General features: G+C 51.0%; 1 protein-coding gene across 11 annotated transcripts in view; it reads right to left on the minus strand.

Annotated features, from left to right (window-relative positions):
* Nucleotides 1–14,466, minus strand: part of Arhgef2 (Rho/Rac guanine nucleotide exchange factor 2) — a 53,098-nt gene that overhangs the window by 3,933 nt on the left and 34,699 nt on the right. For 8 of the 11 annotated variants that reach the window (XM_075978545.1, XM_075978544.1, XM_075978549.1 and 5 more), the window contains 18 exons: nucleotides 13,305–13,372; nucleotides 12,997–13,060; nucleotides 12,092–12,221; nucleotides 11,799–11,908; nucleotides 11,508–11,654; nucleotides 10,699–10,949; nucleotides 9,967–10,092; nucleotides 9,179–9,296; nucleotides 8,804–9,052; nucleotides 6,929–7,005; nucleotides 5,964–6,133; nucleotides 4,491–4,558; nucleotides 2,168–2,368; nucleotides 1,742–1,858; nucleotides 1,579–1,646; nucleotides 1,404–1,439; nucleotides 1,143–1,193; nucleotides 523–966 (listed from right to left, as the gene is read on the minus strand). In XM_075978545.1, the coding sequence (XP_075834660.1) occupies nucleotides 523–966; nucleotides 1,143–1,193; nucleotides 1,404–1,439; nucleotides 1,579–1,646; nucleotides 1,742–1,858; nucleotides 2,168–2,368; nucleotides 4,491–4,558; nucleotides 5,964–6,133; nucleotides 6,929–7,005; nucleotides 8,804–9,052; nucleotides 9,179–9,296; nucleotides 9,967–10,092; nucleotides 10,699–10,949; nucleotides 11,508–11,654; nucleotides 11,799–11,908; nucleotides 12,092–12,221; nucleotides 12,997–13,060; nucleotides 13,305–13,372 (2,495 nt within the window). The remainder of the gene's footprint in view (nucleotides 1–522; nucleotides 967–1,142; nucleotides 1,194–1,403; nucleotides 1,440–1,578; nucleotides 1,647–1,741; nucleotides 1,859–2,167; nucleotides 2,369–4,490; nucleotides 4,559–5,963; nucleotides 6,134–6,928; nucleotides 7,006–8,803; nucleotides 9,053–9,178; nucleotides 9,297–9,966; nucleotides 10,093–10,698; nucleotides 10,950–11,507; nucleotides 11,655–11,798; nucleotides 11,909–12,091; nucleotides 12,222–12,996; nucleotides 13,061–13,304; nucleotides 13,373–14,466) is intronic. The other 3 variants (XM_075978547.1, XM_075978550.1, XM_075978552.1) reach the window with 1 other exon arrangement.

Consider the following 14,466-nt stretch of genomic DNA (forward strand, 5'->3'; position numbering starts at 1 on the left):
AGATGTGAGCTGCCATGTGGGTGCTGGGAATTGAACCCAGGTCCTCTGGAAGAGCAGTCACTGTTCTTAACCACTGAGCCATCTCTCCAGCCCCTAGCTTGTATGATTTTGTCTGTATGTGTGTACACTTGTGTATAAGGAAGAAGCCAGAGGTCTACCTCAGGGGTCTTTCCTTAAGAGGCATTCATCTTGTTTGATGAGACAGGACTGCTATTGGCTTGGAACTTATCAAAGAGACGAGGTGACTTAGCCAGAGAGCCGGGAGGGTGAGCCTGTCTCTGCCTCCCCTCCCTGGGATGGTGAGCAAGGCACCATCACCATCAGGCTTAGGACAAAGGAAGGTTCTGAGGGATGGAGCTCAGATCTCACATTTACAACTGAGGCATTCCCGCAGCCCCATTAGTATTGCCATTCAAGTCCCTTGTGTTGTCACTTGGAGATTATGCCCAACAACTAAGTGTCCTTGGGGTTCTGCAGGCTCTCCTGTTCCTGATATTCACTCCACCACTCCAGGAGCCTCACCTGAGGGGGGTTGAAGCTCAAGTAGAGAGCGTCGCCTGCTGGAAGGCTGCGGCGACGAGGGTCCAGAGGCCTGCGGGCCCAGGGGGCCTCTGCTGGGAGTGGCTCATTTTGGCCCAAGGCTGCCAGTTGTCGGCGGGCCTCTTCAGCCTCCCGCTCCAGCAGGGCCCGGGCTTGTTCACTTTCCCGGAGCCGGGCCTCCAGGCTGCCGGCTTCAGTTGCCCGCTCTTCACCCAGTCGCCGGCAGCGTCTCAGCTCCTCCTGAAGCAGCGTGTGTTGCCGCTGCAGCAGGGCCAGTTCCGTTGCCTGTTTCTCAGGAGCCGCCGGAGCAACCACAGCCCGGCCAGCTTCGCCATCCCGAGAGTTGGCTCGGGATAGCTTTTCCCATCGTTCAGGCCCCTCGGGGAATCGGGCTTCCATCAAAGTGTCCTGCTGGGCCACAGCAGCCTGAGGATGGGATGAGGCCAAAAGGTGTTTCAGAAGCCACCTACCTGTCTCAATCCCGGGGACCCAAAGAGCTTGGCTTGGGGGAGTATGTAGGCCTGTTAGGAGGAATGTCACCTACAGGGACACCTCAGGCTGGCTCCTCCCCTTCTTCCCCATTCCAGCCCTTGCTCACTAACCTGAAGGCCATGTAGAAGTCCGTAGAGATTGACCAATCGCTGTAACGCCTCCTATGGAGAGAGAAAGGATGGATGCACCAGTGCCCGAGCTTAGGATAAGTGACCAGAAGTTGTAAAGCAGCTGCGGAAACAGTAGTGCCTAGAGACATACTTTAAGTCCACACCCCCCCCCACAAATCACCCAAACTAGGGGATGATTTCTTAGATAGAGAACAGTTTCCCTTTCCCTCTATCTCCTCAACTGCAGAATCCCCACCTTACCTCCTGGGGTGACCTCAACTGATTTCCATTCCGATCCTGCAGAAATGGACAAGGATGGGGAGTCAGCAGGCACACACACACCTGGGGGCCGCCCCCAGTACTAGCTTTCTACTGAACAGCCACACGCCAGCTGTGCCCTTCCTCTAGCCACTCCCTGACTCTCTTGAGAACCCACCTTTTGGCTGGCATCTGAGTCTGCTCTACAGAGCTCAATGGAGCCATTGAAAGTCCTGGCCTCTCCATCTGTTGCAGAAGAGAAAGAGAGGACACTTACCTCCTTAGGGACCTGTAACCCGCCTCCCAGCCACTCCCACCTCGCTCTCATGCCCCATACTCACTAGCAGTGACCCCAGGACTGGTGTTGCCACTATCAGGTTCCAAAGGTAAAGCTGGTTCTCGGGGTGTCAAAAGCAGATCAGCACCAGGCCCCACCAGCAAGTCTTTCAGGCCTTCCACTGAAGGGGAAGAGGAGGCAGAGACAGGAGACAATACTGAGTGGGGTTCATATGACACACAGTGACTGTTCAAGTATTTAGGGAGTCAACATTGAGGTTGTGGGGTTTCAGTCAGCCATGTTGCACCCAAGGGACCCCAAAGATGTCCCCTGAAAGAGGGAGGGGCATCCAACAGCAAGGTCAGCTCTCTTCCCCCCTCTTCCCAGGGACCGGACCCAGGACAAACCCTCAGGGGCCTTTAAGGGTTGTGGGGTTGAGATGGCCCTGGTCTGAGCAACAGCCTTGACACTTCAGAAGGAGAACCCTCACCTTCACGGATGGCATCTCGTAACAGCCGCTCGCCTCGAGGGGACTCAAGGGACTCAGAACGGAAAAGGCCCCTAGGCAGGGCGGGCAGGGGCATCCCACTGACACTATCTTCATCTGCCTGGAAATGGGTCATCTCAGCAAACAGTCCGACCTTCTCCTGGAGCAGCTCCACCAGCGCCCGGTCCTTTTGCTGCAGCTCCACTGTGGACAGGAAGAGGTAAGCATGGAAGAAAAGGCCCAAGGACCCAAAGAGCCTGTGAAGGGGCAGCCCAGGGGACAGGGTCAGCACAGGCAGAGGGGCAGAACTTAATTCTGGACTTGGAGCCTCCCCCTGCCCACCTCCCAAAAACCTTGTGTGTGATATAAATCATTGTTAACTTTGTTTATAAAAATCCGTGAATCCCAGCACTCAGGAGGCAGAGGCAGGTGGATCTCTGTGAGTTCGAGGCCAGCCTGGTCTACAGAGCAAGTTCCAGGACAGCCAGGGCTACACCGAGAAATCTTGTCTCAAAACAAACAAAACCAAACATTTGAAAAGGGTCCAGGCTGTCTCTCTCAATCTCCATGCTCATTTAGAGCCCACGCAGAATTTCATTTGGTCCCTGGCTCCCTGCGTACTCAGCTGTGCTTCCAAGAGTGACTTGCAGTTAGATGTTGCTACATGACTGACTTCCAGCCTCATGTGTGCCTAAGGCTGTTCTCAAACTCCATAGATAGTTGAGGATGCTCTGCTCCCCAATAAGGACCAGGAATTTGAATACTTAGTACCAAGTTGGTGGCTATTTGGGAAAGGCTAGGGGGTGGAGCTTTGCTGGAGGAAGTACGTGGGGGGGGGGCGGGCTTTGGAGTTTCAAAAGACTCCAGCTCTCTCACCTGTTCCAGATGTTTGCCACCTTCTGTTCCTACCATCATGAACCCTCTGGAACTGTAATTCCCAAAAAGTTCTTCCTTCTTTGAGTTGCCTTGGCCATAGGGTTATACCACAGCAATACAAACGTAGTTAAGACAGCCCGACCCTAGCACTGCCTTCCAAACGCTGGAGTCACACACCCTGTTCTCATTTTTTTTTTTTTTTTGCTTTTTTCGAGACAGGGTTTCTCTGTGGTTTTGGAGCCTGTCCTGGAACTAGCTCTTGTAGACCAGGCTGGTCTCGAACTCACAGACATCCGCCTGCCTCTGCCTCCCGAGTGCTGGGATTAAAGGCGTGTGCCACCACTGCCCGGCCCCCGTTCTCATTTTTTAAAAAATTGTGTAACCATTTTTGGTTGTTGGGTTTTTTTTTTTTTGGTTGTTTTTGAGGCAGTTTCTGTGTGTGTAACAGCCCTGGTTGCCCTGGAACTCGATTTTGCCTCGGACTCAGCGATCCACCTGACTCTGTCACCTGAGTGCTGGGATTAAAAGTGTGTACCACCAAGCCTGGTATCAACATTTATTCTTATGCATATAGGTGTTTTGCTGCGTTTATGTCTACGCACCATGTACATGCAGTGCCCTCAGAGGCCAGAAGAGGGCATCAGATGTCCTTGGGACAGAGATCACACACACACACACACACGTATGCCTGTACATTCATATATACACATATACATACTATGTATGTGTATGCACATATATGTATGCATGTGTATGTATTCATCTACACATGCATATATATAGATGTATGTATATATATGTATACACACATATACACACACATATATTTATTTACACACACATACACACAAATATCTATTTGCACCAATCTTACAAAACTGTAGCATATACTTCACATTGTTTAAATCTTAGATATAGATCAGGCCACCTGAAGCTTTCATTTTTTTCCCCCTAAGGTTTGTTTATTTTTATTTTATGTGCGTAAGAATTTTGCCTGTTAGACGAGAAAGATGGCTCAGAGGTTAAGAGCTCTTCCAGAGGTCCTGTGTTCAATTCCCAGCAACCACATGGTGGATCACAACCATTTGTAATGAGATCCGGTGCCCTCCTCTGTCATGCAGGCACACATGGAGACAAAACACTGTGTACACAGTAAATAAATAAATCTAATAAAAAAGAAAAAAAGGAAAGAAAAGAATTTTGCCTGAGTGATTGTATGTGCACAATGCTTGTGACCGAGGTGGCCAGCAGGCATTAGGTCTTCGGAACAGGGTTACAGACAATTGTAAGTCACCAAGTGGGTACTGAGAACTGAATCGGGGTCCCCCAAAAGAGATGCAGAACTTCTTGAACCTCGGAGCCACCTCATCAACCTCTTTCTCATCTTTTCCAGAGCTGCATATTTGTATGGCTATGCCGTAAACCGACGCACGCCCTGCAGGGAACTTACTCTTGATCCTCCGGAGGTAGGCCTCATCCTCTGTCTCGATCAGAGGGAAGTCCTCCCTAGAGGGACATCTGCAGAATAACAAACAGCAGGCTGAGTTTGTGGAAGAGACACCAGCAACCATCCTGTCCTTCGCACACACTTTACAGACCCCTTCTAAGGAGACGGCCTCTCCAATTGGGGCTCCCTTTGCTCTGCACCAACTTTCCCCACCAATCACTGAGGAAGGTTATATAGAGCCTGCACTGAGGACGCGGCTCTGGGCCTTGGACACACAATCTCTAACTTGGGTCTAACTTGGGGGGAGGGGTTATTCTGTAGAAACAGTCATTAAGAACGCATTAGTCAACTTTCTTGTTGTTTCTCGTGTTTCTAGCTTCTGATCCTCTGCATGTCCCCACACCTGATTTACGTGGTACTGAGGATGGAACCCGGGGCTCCCAGGTGAGCACCCTACCACTAACTCTGTTGTAGTTTTTTTAAGACCTCAGCCCAAGTGAAGTGGGTCCTGAAATCCTTTTTTTTCCCTCGAGACAGGGTTTCGCTGTAGTTTTAGAGCCTGTCCTGGAAGTAGCTCCTGTAGACCAGGCTGGTCTCGAACTCACAGAGATCCATCTGCCTCTGCCTCCCGAGTGCTGGGATTAAAGGTGTGCGCCACCACAGCCTGGCTGGGTCCTGAAATTCTTACGCACCAAAGCTGACCTTTAACTCTGAATCCTTCTGCCTCCGCTTCCCAGGTATTGGGGTTATAGACATACATGCCACACCTGGCTGTTGTCAACATTTTCTGCCTGAGCGTCTACTTTTTCCCCATTTAGTTAGACATTTGGCTGATGACTTCAAATCCAATGTCCTAAGATTTACTGCTTTAACACAACTGATTTACTTCCTGAATCTACTGTGTGGAATTTATGGATAAACCGCACTCAACTCATTAATAGCAATGCTTTAATTATCCTATTCTTTCAATTTTAGAAAATAAAGATAAAACGCTACAACCCAAATAAGAGCCTTTTTCCTATTTCCAGTGCTGTTAGTGAGGTTACACTATCACTAGCTGGTAGGGAAGTCACCACGTAAGAGCTATGTAACCCCTTGTCAGTGCAGAATACTTTGAGGAATAGCGGGGCTGTCTGACCATAAACTATAACTTCATGTATCTTTCTTTCTGCTTCTTCTTTAGACAGGGTTTCTCTGTGTAACTCTGGAGCCTGTTCTGGAGTTGACTATGGAGACCAGGCAAGGCTGGCCTCAAACTCACAGGGATCCGCCTGCTTCTGCCTCCCAAGTGCTGGGATTAAAGGTGTGCGCCACCACCGCCCGGCTCATGTATCTATCTTGCCTCATCTTGATTTCCTCCAACCTCTGCCCCAGTTTCTCACGATGGGTTCTGTTACCAAGGAGTATTCTGCCCAGGACCTGAGACCATGGGACCCCGAGGCCATATATACACACAGGCAGCAGGCACACACTCACACGCGCACGCTCTGCTGAATGACACGGATCCAAGTACTACGGTCATCTCGGGACGCTGTGTGCACCTCGTACATCTCAGGCGGGCCAGCACTGATCAAAAACATCCCTTTCGCCTGGTTGGCAATGTCTCTTACGATCAAATTCTGTAAGGATACCACCGAAGGCTTGTCCTGTCAGGGAAAAGGAAGAATTAAGACTAGGAATGTTAACCCTTCATATCTTGGTTCTCAGTTCTAGAATATCAAAGGGTTTGAATGCTGTGTATGTAAGATCACAGGCCAGTACCAGCCAAGATTTAGAAGTGCATCTGAGACCCTTGATATCCATATCCCCTTCCAGGGGTCTCAATATGTAACCTGAACTGGTATTGAACTCATGTAGCCCAGGATAGCTACACAGTTGCAATCCTCATGCCTCTGCTTTCCCAGTACTGCTATTACAAGCTTCTTCCAGCTATGCTTTTGTTGCTTTTTGTTTTGCTTTTTGAGACGGGGCCTCACTATGTAACCCTTGACTGGCTTGGAACTTGCTATGCAGACCAGGCTAGGCTTGAACTCAGAAATCTGCCTGCATCTGTCTCCCAAGTGTTGGATTAAAGGTGTGTTCCACCATTCCACGGCAGAGTTTATTCATTTATTAGAGTTGGGGTCTCTCATATAGCCCAGGCTAGACTTGAACTCACCATGTGGCTGAGGATGACCTCGAACTCCTGATCCTCCTGCCTCTAACTCCCAAGTGCTGTCGTTACAGCATGTACCACTGTATCTGGCTTCTGAGCTTTATCTTCATTTCTACAAAGTCATGCTAACGATGGGCTTTCCTCACAGGACAAGCATGCCTGTGCATGGCACTAGCACTTGGTAGCTGCTCTTACTTATTATATAGAATTAACAGGTATAACAGGTATTTATGTCGTTCTTGGGTCTGATAAGAACAAGGAGTAGGAGAACAGAAGGAAGGCTCACCAAGGCAGGAAAGATGTACTTCTGGTCCTTTTCCTGGAGAAACACTAGCACATCTGTCATCAGCAGCAGCAGCACATCTGGCCAAGATACAAAGTTGGAAAATGGTCAGCACTAAGGTAAAGCAACTGTTTGCCTTCCTCCCGAGGACCAGCTCCATAATCAGACGTGTCTGGATTTCCTAACAAGAAGGGAGGTATTCTAAGCCTTTAATTCCCATGTCCAGCATCTGACTAATGCAGAACCTTTTTAGGTATCATTTTATTTATTTGTTTGCTTGTTTAAATATTTTGTTGTTGCTGTTGTTTTCCTTTTTTTTCTTTCTTTCTGTATTTCTATTTACTTATTTATCTATATTTTTTTGATTTTTCAAGATTTTTCATCCAGGCGGTGGTGGTGCACACCTTTAATCCCAGCACTTGGGAGGCAGAGGCAGGCAGAGCTTTGTGAGTTTGAGGCCAGCCTGGTCTACAAGAGCTAGTACCAGGACAGGCTCCAAAGCTATAGAGAAACCCTGTCTCCAAAAACCAAAACCAAAAACAACAACAAGAAAAGATTTTTTCAAGGGTTTCTCTGTAGCTTCGGAGCCTGTCCTGGCACTCTCTCTCTGTAGACTAGGCTGGTCTCGAGCTCACAGAGATCCACCTGCATCTGCCTCCCAAGTGTTGGCATTAAAGGTGTGCACACTGGTGTTCTTGCCTGCATGCATGTCTGTATGAAGGTGTCGGATTCCCTGGAACCCGAGTTACAGACAGCTGTGAGCTGCTGTGTAGGTGTAGGGAATTGAACCTGGGTCCTCTAAAAGAGCAGCCAGTGCTCTTAGCCACTGAGCCATCTCCCAAGGCCCCTTTTTAGGTATTCTAATGAACTGACACAGTTCTGCTTCTTACTTTTGCACAGCAGAGGGACAAGGTTAGCTTCCAGGAAAGTGGCACTGCAAGGCCGTCCTACCAGCCTGGACTCATCCCACCTCCAACCCCAGCAAGCCCTGCTTCACTTCCAGGCTCTCAGAGCCTATGGGTCCTGCACTCCCAGGAAGGGAGGAACCAACGACCAAGTCTACAAAGACCTGAATGCCATAGTCAAGACCACACAGCCACCCTCGGCCTGTGGGGATTTTACTAAACTGTGGACACAGAGGGGAGGGCTTTTGCTAATCCCTCAGAAATAGAGCTCTCCAGCCTTGCTATTTTTAACCCTCAATGCTTTATATTCTTAGCTGCTGCGTGGGAGGGATGGGAAGGAGAGAAATGGATGGAGGAAGAAGCCTGCTAAAGACTGACAGTACCCAGGCCCTAGGAGTAGGAATTTCACAGCACAGCTGGAATTTCATAAGGGCTCTGGCTTCAGGTATCCCCCCATCCTTGACCTCTAAAATCAAAGTTTAGAGTTGCTATTTTCTTGTCCTGATTTAGGTGCAAGGACTTTATCAGTGCAGATAAGTTCTAATAAGGGAGCCTGTGGAAGAGTGCCCAACCCCCAAGCAGGCCTGTAGACGGTTCTCTCTTTCCAACCTCCCTGCCCTTCAGGGTTCAGGCCCCACTGTGGGTCTCCCAGATGTATCTCTGTTGTCCTAGCAGTAGGGATTGTGGCTGGAGGAATCTCCTCATCTGCGTCTCTATGTCCCTTTGGTTAGGACAGGTAGTTCGCTGGCCACTCACAGACCACAGAAATGAATGCATTCCGATAAAGACGTCACTGCTGGCCCATACTGTCAAATGCAGAGTTTAGACTTCTGCAACCATAGGTTGGTTACCTCTTTGCCTCCGGAATCTCACCCTTGGTGGAAGGCTGTAGAAACAGTCCCGCAGGGTGGCCGCAAATCCCGTTCAGATAATCTAACCATGACTTATCAGGTCTGCCAGCGGGGCCACTGACCTTTGAAGCGACCTGCGGCTGTCTTCCAGAGCAGGCAGCCATCGTGGATAAGTTTACGCCGCAGAAGTTCCTCTCGGCCGAAGGGGCCCTTGCCAGGCACAGGGGTCTGAGCCCGAGGGTCCATTCGGTTGTAGATCTCCTGCAGGCGGGCCCCCTTCTCCAGCTCGTGCACATCCTGGTCCACATTGGACAGCAGCTCCTTCACCAGGCCTAGCGCTGCCGTCAGGTCTTGGCACTCTTCCTCAATGCCTGGTGCCACCAGATGCCCAGCACGAGAAAAGGTTTAGCTGGCGCCATCGCAACCCCAATCCATCTGAGACTGCTCAGAGCTCCCACCCTTCCCCGGGAGGCCCTGACCGCCGTGCTTTTCCTCACCGTGAGAATGCTGCAGGATCCGATTGATGAGCACTGGGTATTTCGTGATCCGCTGAGTCACCAGCAGAATGCACTCCTGGACCCCATGTCGCTTCAACACAGCTGAGCGGGTCACTTTCTGTAAGGGAAGACGAAAGACTAAGGGGACAGAAAGACTGGGAGCCAAAGCTCTGCTGCTGGCCCACCCTGGCATCTGCCCCATGTTGGCCTGAGAAGAAGGCTTCTGGGAAATGGGGAAGAGAATGTCACAGGTCTGTGGTGATGACCAAGTCAATAGGATATGAAAACGAGTCTAGTGTCATCTTGCCCAGTGAGGAGTGGCAACTGACAAGGTCTGGTTATGGTACATGGAAGGCAGAGGAATCGCTGTGAGTTCGAGGCCACTGTGGTTTACATAGAGAGTTCCACGACAGCCGGGGCTTATATAATGAGTCCCTGTCTCAAAACAAAACAAAACAAAAAATCCAAAGAGGCCAGGCAGTGGTGGCTCATGCCTTTAATCCCAGCACTCAGGAGGCAGAGGCAGGCGGATCTCTATGAATTCAAGGTCAGCCTGATCTACAGTGTGAGTTCCAGTACAGGCACCAAAGCTACACAGAGAAACCCTTTCTCGAAACACCCCCCCCCAAAAAAACAAAGAAACTTAAAGAGATCTAAAAGCACATAGGCTCCACAAGGGTGTTCAATTGCCTCCCTTTATGCATGCGCAGAGGGCATATGCTACCCTGGGGGGGAGAGAGGTTTGGGCCATGAGAAGGCTGAGCCTGGGCTTGGAGATGCTTGCTTACCCGGATGAACTGCTGGAAGCGCTTGTCTCGAGCATACAGCTCCTTATAGAGCTTTAAGGCCTTGGTGTGGCGGCTGCAGAACTCTGAGTAGGTCTTGCGCATTTGCTCTGCGCTGGAACCTGAGAACTAGAAGTCGGGATAGCAAGACCAGGTCAGCACACCTCCGGCCTCCTGACAGTCAGCTTCCTCCTCTCCAGTTCTCCTCAGCTTCCCTTCCTGCTACCAGAGTTTGGTTGGAGGTAAGAATTGCTCACTCTGCCGGGCGATGGTGGCGCAAGCCTTTAATCCCAGCACTCGGGAGGCAGAGGCAGGTGGATCTCTGTGAGTTCGAAACCAGCCTGGTCTACAGAGCTAGTTCCAGGACAGGCTCCAAAGCCACAGAGTAACCCTGTCTCGAAGAAACCAAAAAAAAAAAAAAAAAAAAAAAGAATTGCTCACTCTTTGGCCAACAACACGGTGGGAAAGAACTGACTCCCAAAATGGTCCTCAGACCACCACACGCTCACGCACATAATTTTTCTTAAGGAAAGAGCCCTGTACACTAGTGCACATCTTTAACTCAGCACTTGGGAAGCAGAGGCAGATGGATGTCTGTGAGCTACAGGCCAGCCTGGTCTACATACGAGTTGCCAGACAGCCAGAGCTACATAAAACCTGTCTCAAAGCAAGAAATGCTCACTTCTGTCCTAGCTCCTTCCGCAGACTTCACCTAGGAGCCCTGCCTTTTCCTACCTGGCTGATGAGCAAGTCACCCAGACGATGGATGACAAAGTTCCGGGTGCTGCCTGGACATAGGGCCTGACGCCGGCGTTCCAACAGCTGACTGAGGAAGCGTGTGTGAATGTCACTGAGCTCATCCACACAGGGGAATAGGCCCTGCACTACTCCAGGCTCCAGCTGCAACTCTTCCAGCATCCCAGTGCGGAAGAGGCGCGTCATGATCTTCAGTGTTCTCACATGGTGCAGCTCTGTCTGGATCAGCTCTACGAGACAAAGGGACATCTGTCTCTGCACCCTACCTTGGACACAACTCATGATGCCCCAGGGACTTTTGGGAGTTAACTCCTGCATGACTGTCATCTTAGGTCATTTTCGAGTTTGTTTGTATCTCTATGCCTTGTCATTTCAAGCTGGGAACAATTTGAGGGCAAGAATCATGTGTGCCAAGTGTGAAGGTTTCCCTGTTCCCAGCACAGGGCTGGGCGCTGGGCGTGGAAGGGGCACAGTGAAGACTGGGGACCGAGTGAAGACGAGATCTAGGCGGGGTCTTGGGAGCTGGGCGTAGTGGTGCATGCCTGTAATCCCAGAACTCAGGAGGCCAAGGCAGGAGGACTGAGAGTTTGAGACCAGGCTGGCCTACACCCCGAGACTCTTCTCTAAGAAAAATAAGATTAAAAACAAAAAAACAAAAAACAAACCCGAATGGCACCAAGAAGTAGGTGCACAGGGACATGGTGGCCAAGGACAGAAGAAGGTGGGTAGCACAAGGCAGATGCAGTCAAGCAGGGTCTGGTAGAAGCTTGTGTGTCCCTGGGGCTTACCGTAGATGACATCCTGCTGCTTCATCACCTCCTTCTTATGCTGCTGCAGGAAGCTGCTGTCCACCGCAAGGCTCCACGAATCTGCCGCAAAGTCCTTCTCGTCCATCTCAAAGTCACTCATGAGTTCGTTGTAGATCACTTCTGCACCTGGGTATTGGTGCAGGAGCCACCTCAGAACGCAGCTCTCCTCTCCGGACCTGGGCCCTTCCCTGGATCCTCTCCCTTCCTCCCTTCCAGGCTTCTTACACCAGCCACGCCAGCATGCCTCTCCTCCATGCTGGGCCTGCTCACCTTCATCAATAAGGGATTCCACGGACAGGGTTCGGTTCCGCATGTTGAGGGAGTCTGTGGACTGGGAGAGGATCCGACGCAGCCCCAGGGGAGACTCATCATTGAAATGTCTGAAGGAAGTGGAGGCCATCTACATCACCCCCACTCGGGCAGGAGGTCCCTCCCCAGGTCGGGCCCCTAAGGACAGCTACTCTGTTTGAATTTATCTTTCACATATCTGTCTCCAGTTCCGAATTCATGGGCAGAAGTGGTGCTCTCCTGCCGGGACCCCTCTTCCCCAAACAGAAGCTCACCCAGCAATGTTGGTGGTGGAAACACTCTTGGCCAAAGACAAGGAGGAGCGGCCACGCCGTGAACCTAGCAGGGACTGCCGAAAGCTATCAGAAGGGTAGATGGCGGAGCTTGGTCGCTCTCTGGTGGTTGCTGTAAAGAAGGAGGCCAAACAGGAAAAAAACTGAATTGCTCAGCCCTTTGGTCTCCCAGGCTCAAGTAGAACTAAGGTGAACTGTTCCTTACAGACAGAGACTGGCAAACCAATCAAGAAAATGTCTCTGTCCACTGTGCAACCCTCAGCATGAATTAAGAGTCTGTTCTTGGCGGCTGGAGAGATGGCTCAGAGGTAAAGAACACTAGCTACTCTTCCAGAGGTCCTGAGTTCAATTCCCAGAAACCACATGGTGGCTCACAACCATCTGTAAAGATCTGGTACCCTCTTCTGTATTGTAGGTAGGATACATGCAGGAAGAACCCTGTATACATAAAAATAAAGATCTTAAAAAAAAAAGATCTGTTCTTATTTGTTCTTCAACCCCAGAGAAGCCTGTGAGCAAAGCAAAGGCCAGAGAGGTGAGACCAGTCTGGAGTGACCCAAGCTGGAGAAGGAACTTGGGCACTATGCTTTTGATCTGACGTGTGACAGTTGTCACAGACAATTCCCAAATGAAGAATAGATAAATGGCGATCATAAAAGGATGCTGCAAGGCTCAAGTAACTAGCCATCCTTGTCCCTCAAACCTATTTGGACTTGTCTGTCTTAACAGTAACCCCAAGATTAAGGACCATCCCTATGCCACCCCCCAAGACACTTCCATTTAAAATGAGCTGTCTGTTCCCGGGTATGACCTCATGGGGGCAGTAGAGATCATGGGCTCAGGAGCTTGGTGGTCCAGGGGCCCGTGGGAACTTCCCAATTACTCACTCTTACTTCGGAGAGAAACAGACTGCAGGGCAGTGTTGTTCTTCAGCAGAGCAGCTTTCTGTTGCTGTGGCACAGAGCAAAAGAGAGACACCAAGAATAGCTGTCACCCAAAGACCCCCACACCCAGGACAAGCCAGGATCTAGCGGCTGCCCTGCCCTCTAGTTAGGCAGGGCTGTGGCCTAAGGGGGCAGGTCTGGGCTGCCCCATGGCAAGGACAGGGACATAGCGGAGGGAATGAACGGAAAAACAGACAGATACTGCCATCCCTGCCCTCTCCCCCAACCCTCGGCCCACCCTGCCCTCTCACCTTCTGCTTGACCTTGGTACAGTTGGCCAGGGTGTCTTTACAGCGGTTGTGGATAGTCACATTGCAGGCTGGGAGGGTGGGGTAGAGAGGGTGAAGGGGAGTCTGGGTGGTACAGGAGGGGGCACACCCACATGTAAACACCCAACTTCCTAGGCCATGCATTCTGCAGACACTCTTCCCAGCTTCCCAGAATCTCATGCCAATCCTTCCCCTGCCTCCCTCATCCTTCAGCAGGAATGGAAGTGAGAGGTGTCTGCGACCCAGAAGGCTGAACCGTCCTGTGGCCCGAGGAGATGACGCTGGCTGATGAGCACGGGGCCTCCCCAGACCAGAGGGCGGCTCTCTGCCAGGATGCCCCTGGCCCTGGCCCCCTGAGGAAAGCTCCCTGCTCCCTTCACAGATGAGGAATTTGGTCTGGATACTGTTTCCTAGCCCAGGTCACCCAGCTGGTGAAGAATTACAAGTTAAACTTCAGTGTGCCTTAATCCAAAACCCACACTCTTGCACAGTGGTGGTGGCTCACGCCTTTAATCCCAGCACTCGAAGGGCAGAGGCAGGCGGATCTCTGTGAGTTCGAGACCAGCCTGGTCTGTAAAGCAAGTTTCAGGACAGTCAGGGCTACACAGAGAAACTCTGTTTCAAAAAAACAACACACACACATACACGCACACACGCACGCATGCACGCATACATGCATGCAGTCTTCTGCACTAACTCCATCCAGGATGCTTCTCCCTTCTAGGCCTGGGAAGTTCTGTTCCTCCACTAAGGCAAACTACAGCTCCCACACTCCATCTGCTTCCGCCCATCCCCCACCCACCTCTCCATGAAGCAGGAAAGGAAGAAGGAAGAGCAGACCCTGGGCTTAGGACCATGGACTGTCTCCTTCCTGACCTGCCTTCAGTGCTACAGCTCACCCCGAGCCCCCCAACACCACAGGAAACTGCTACCTCGTGCAGACAATACCCAGTACCACGCTCACTTCCACAAATACAAGGCTCATAGGGTGGGGCAGAAGGGGACAACGGAAGCAAGGCTGTGGCAGTGCCTACCCTTGGAGCTCCCTTCTCCTACCCCCAACACCTAGTGTCTCTGGATCAAACCTCCGCTTTCCACCTGCTCTCAAAATAGTGCTACCCACCTCCCCTGTTCCCCTGGCAAC

Source organism: Microtus pennsylvanicus, chromosome 7 (genome assembly GCF_037038515.1).
Source record: "Microtus pennsylvanicus isolate mMicPen1 chromosome 7, mMicPen1.hap1, whole genome shotgun sequence".
In the NCBI taxonomy this organism is placed as follows: Eukaryota; Metazoa; Chordata; class Mammalia; order Rodentia; family Cricetidae; genus Microtus; species Microtus pennsylvanicus.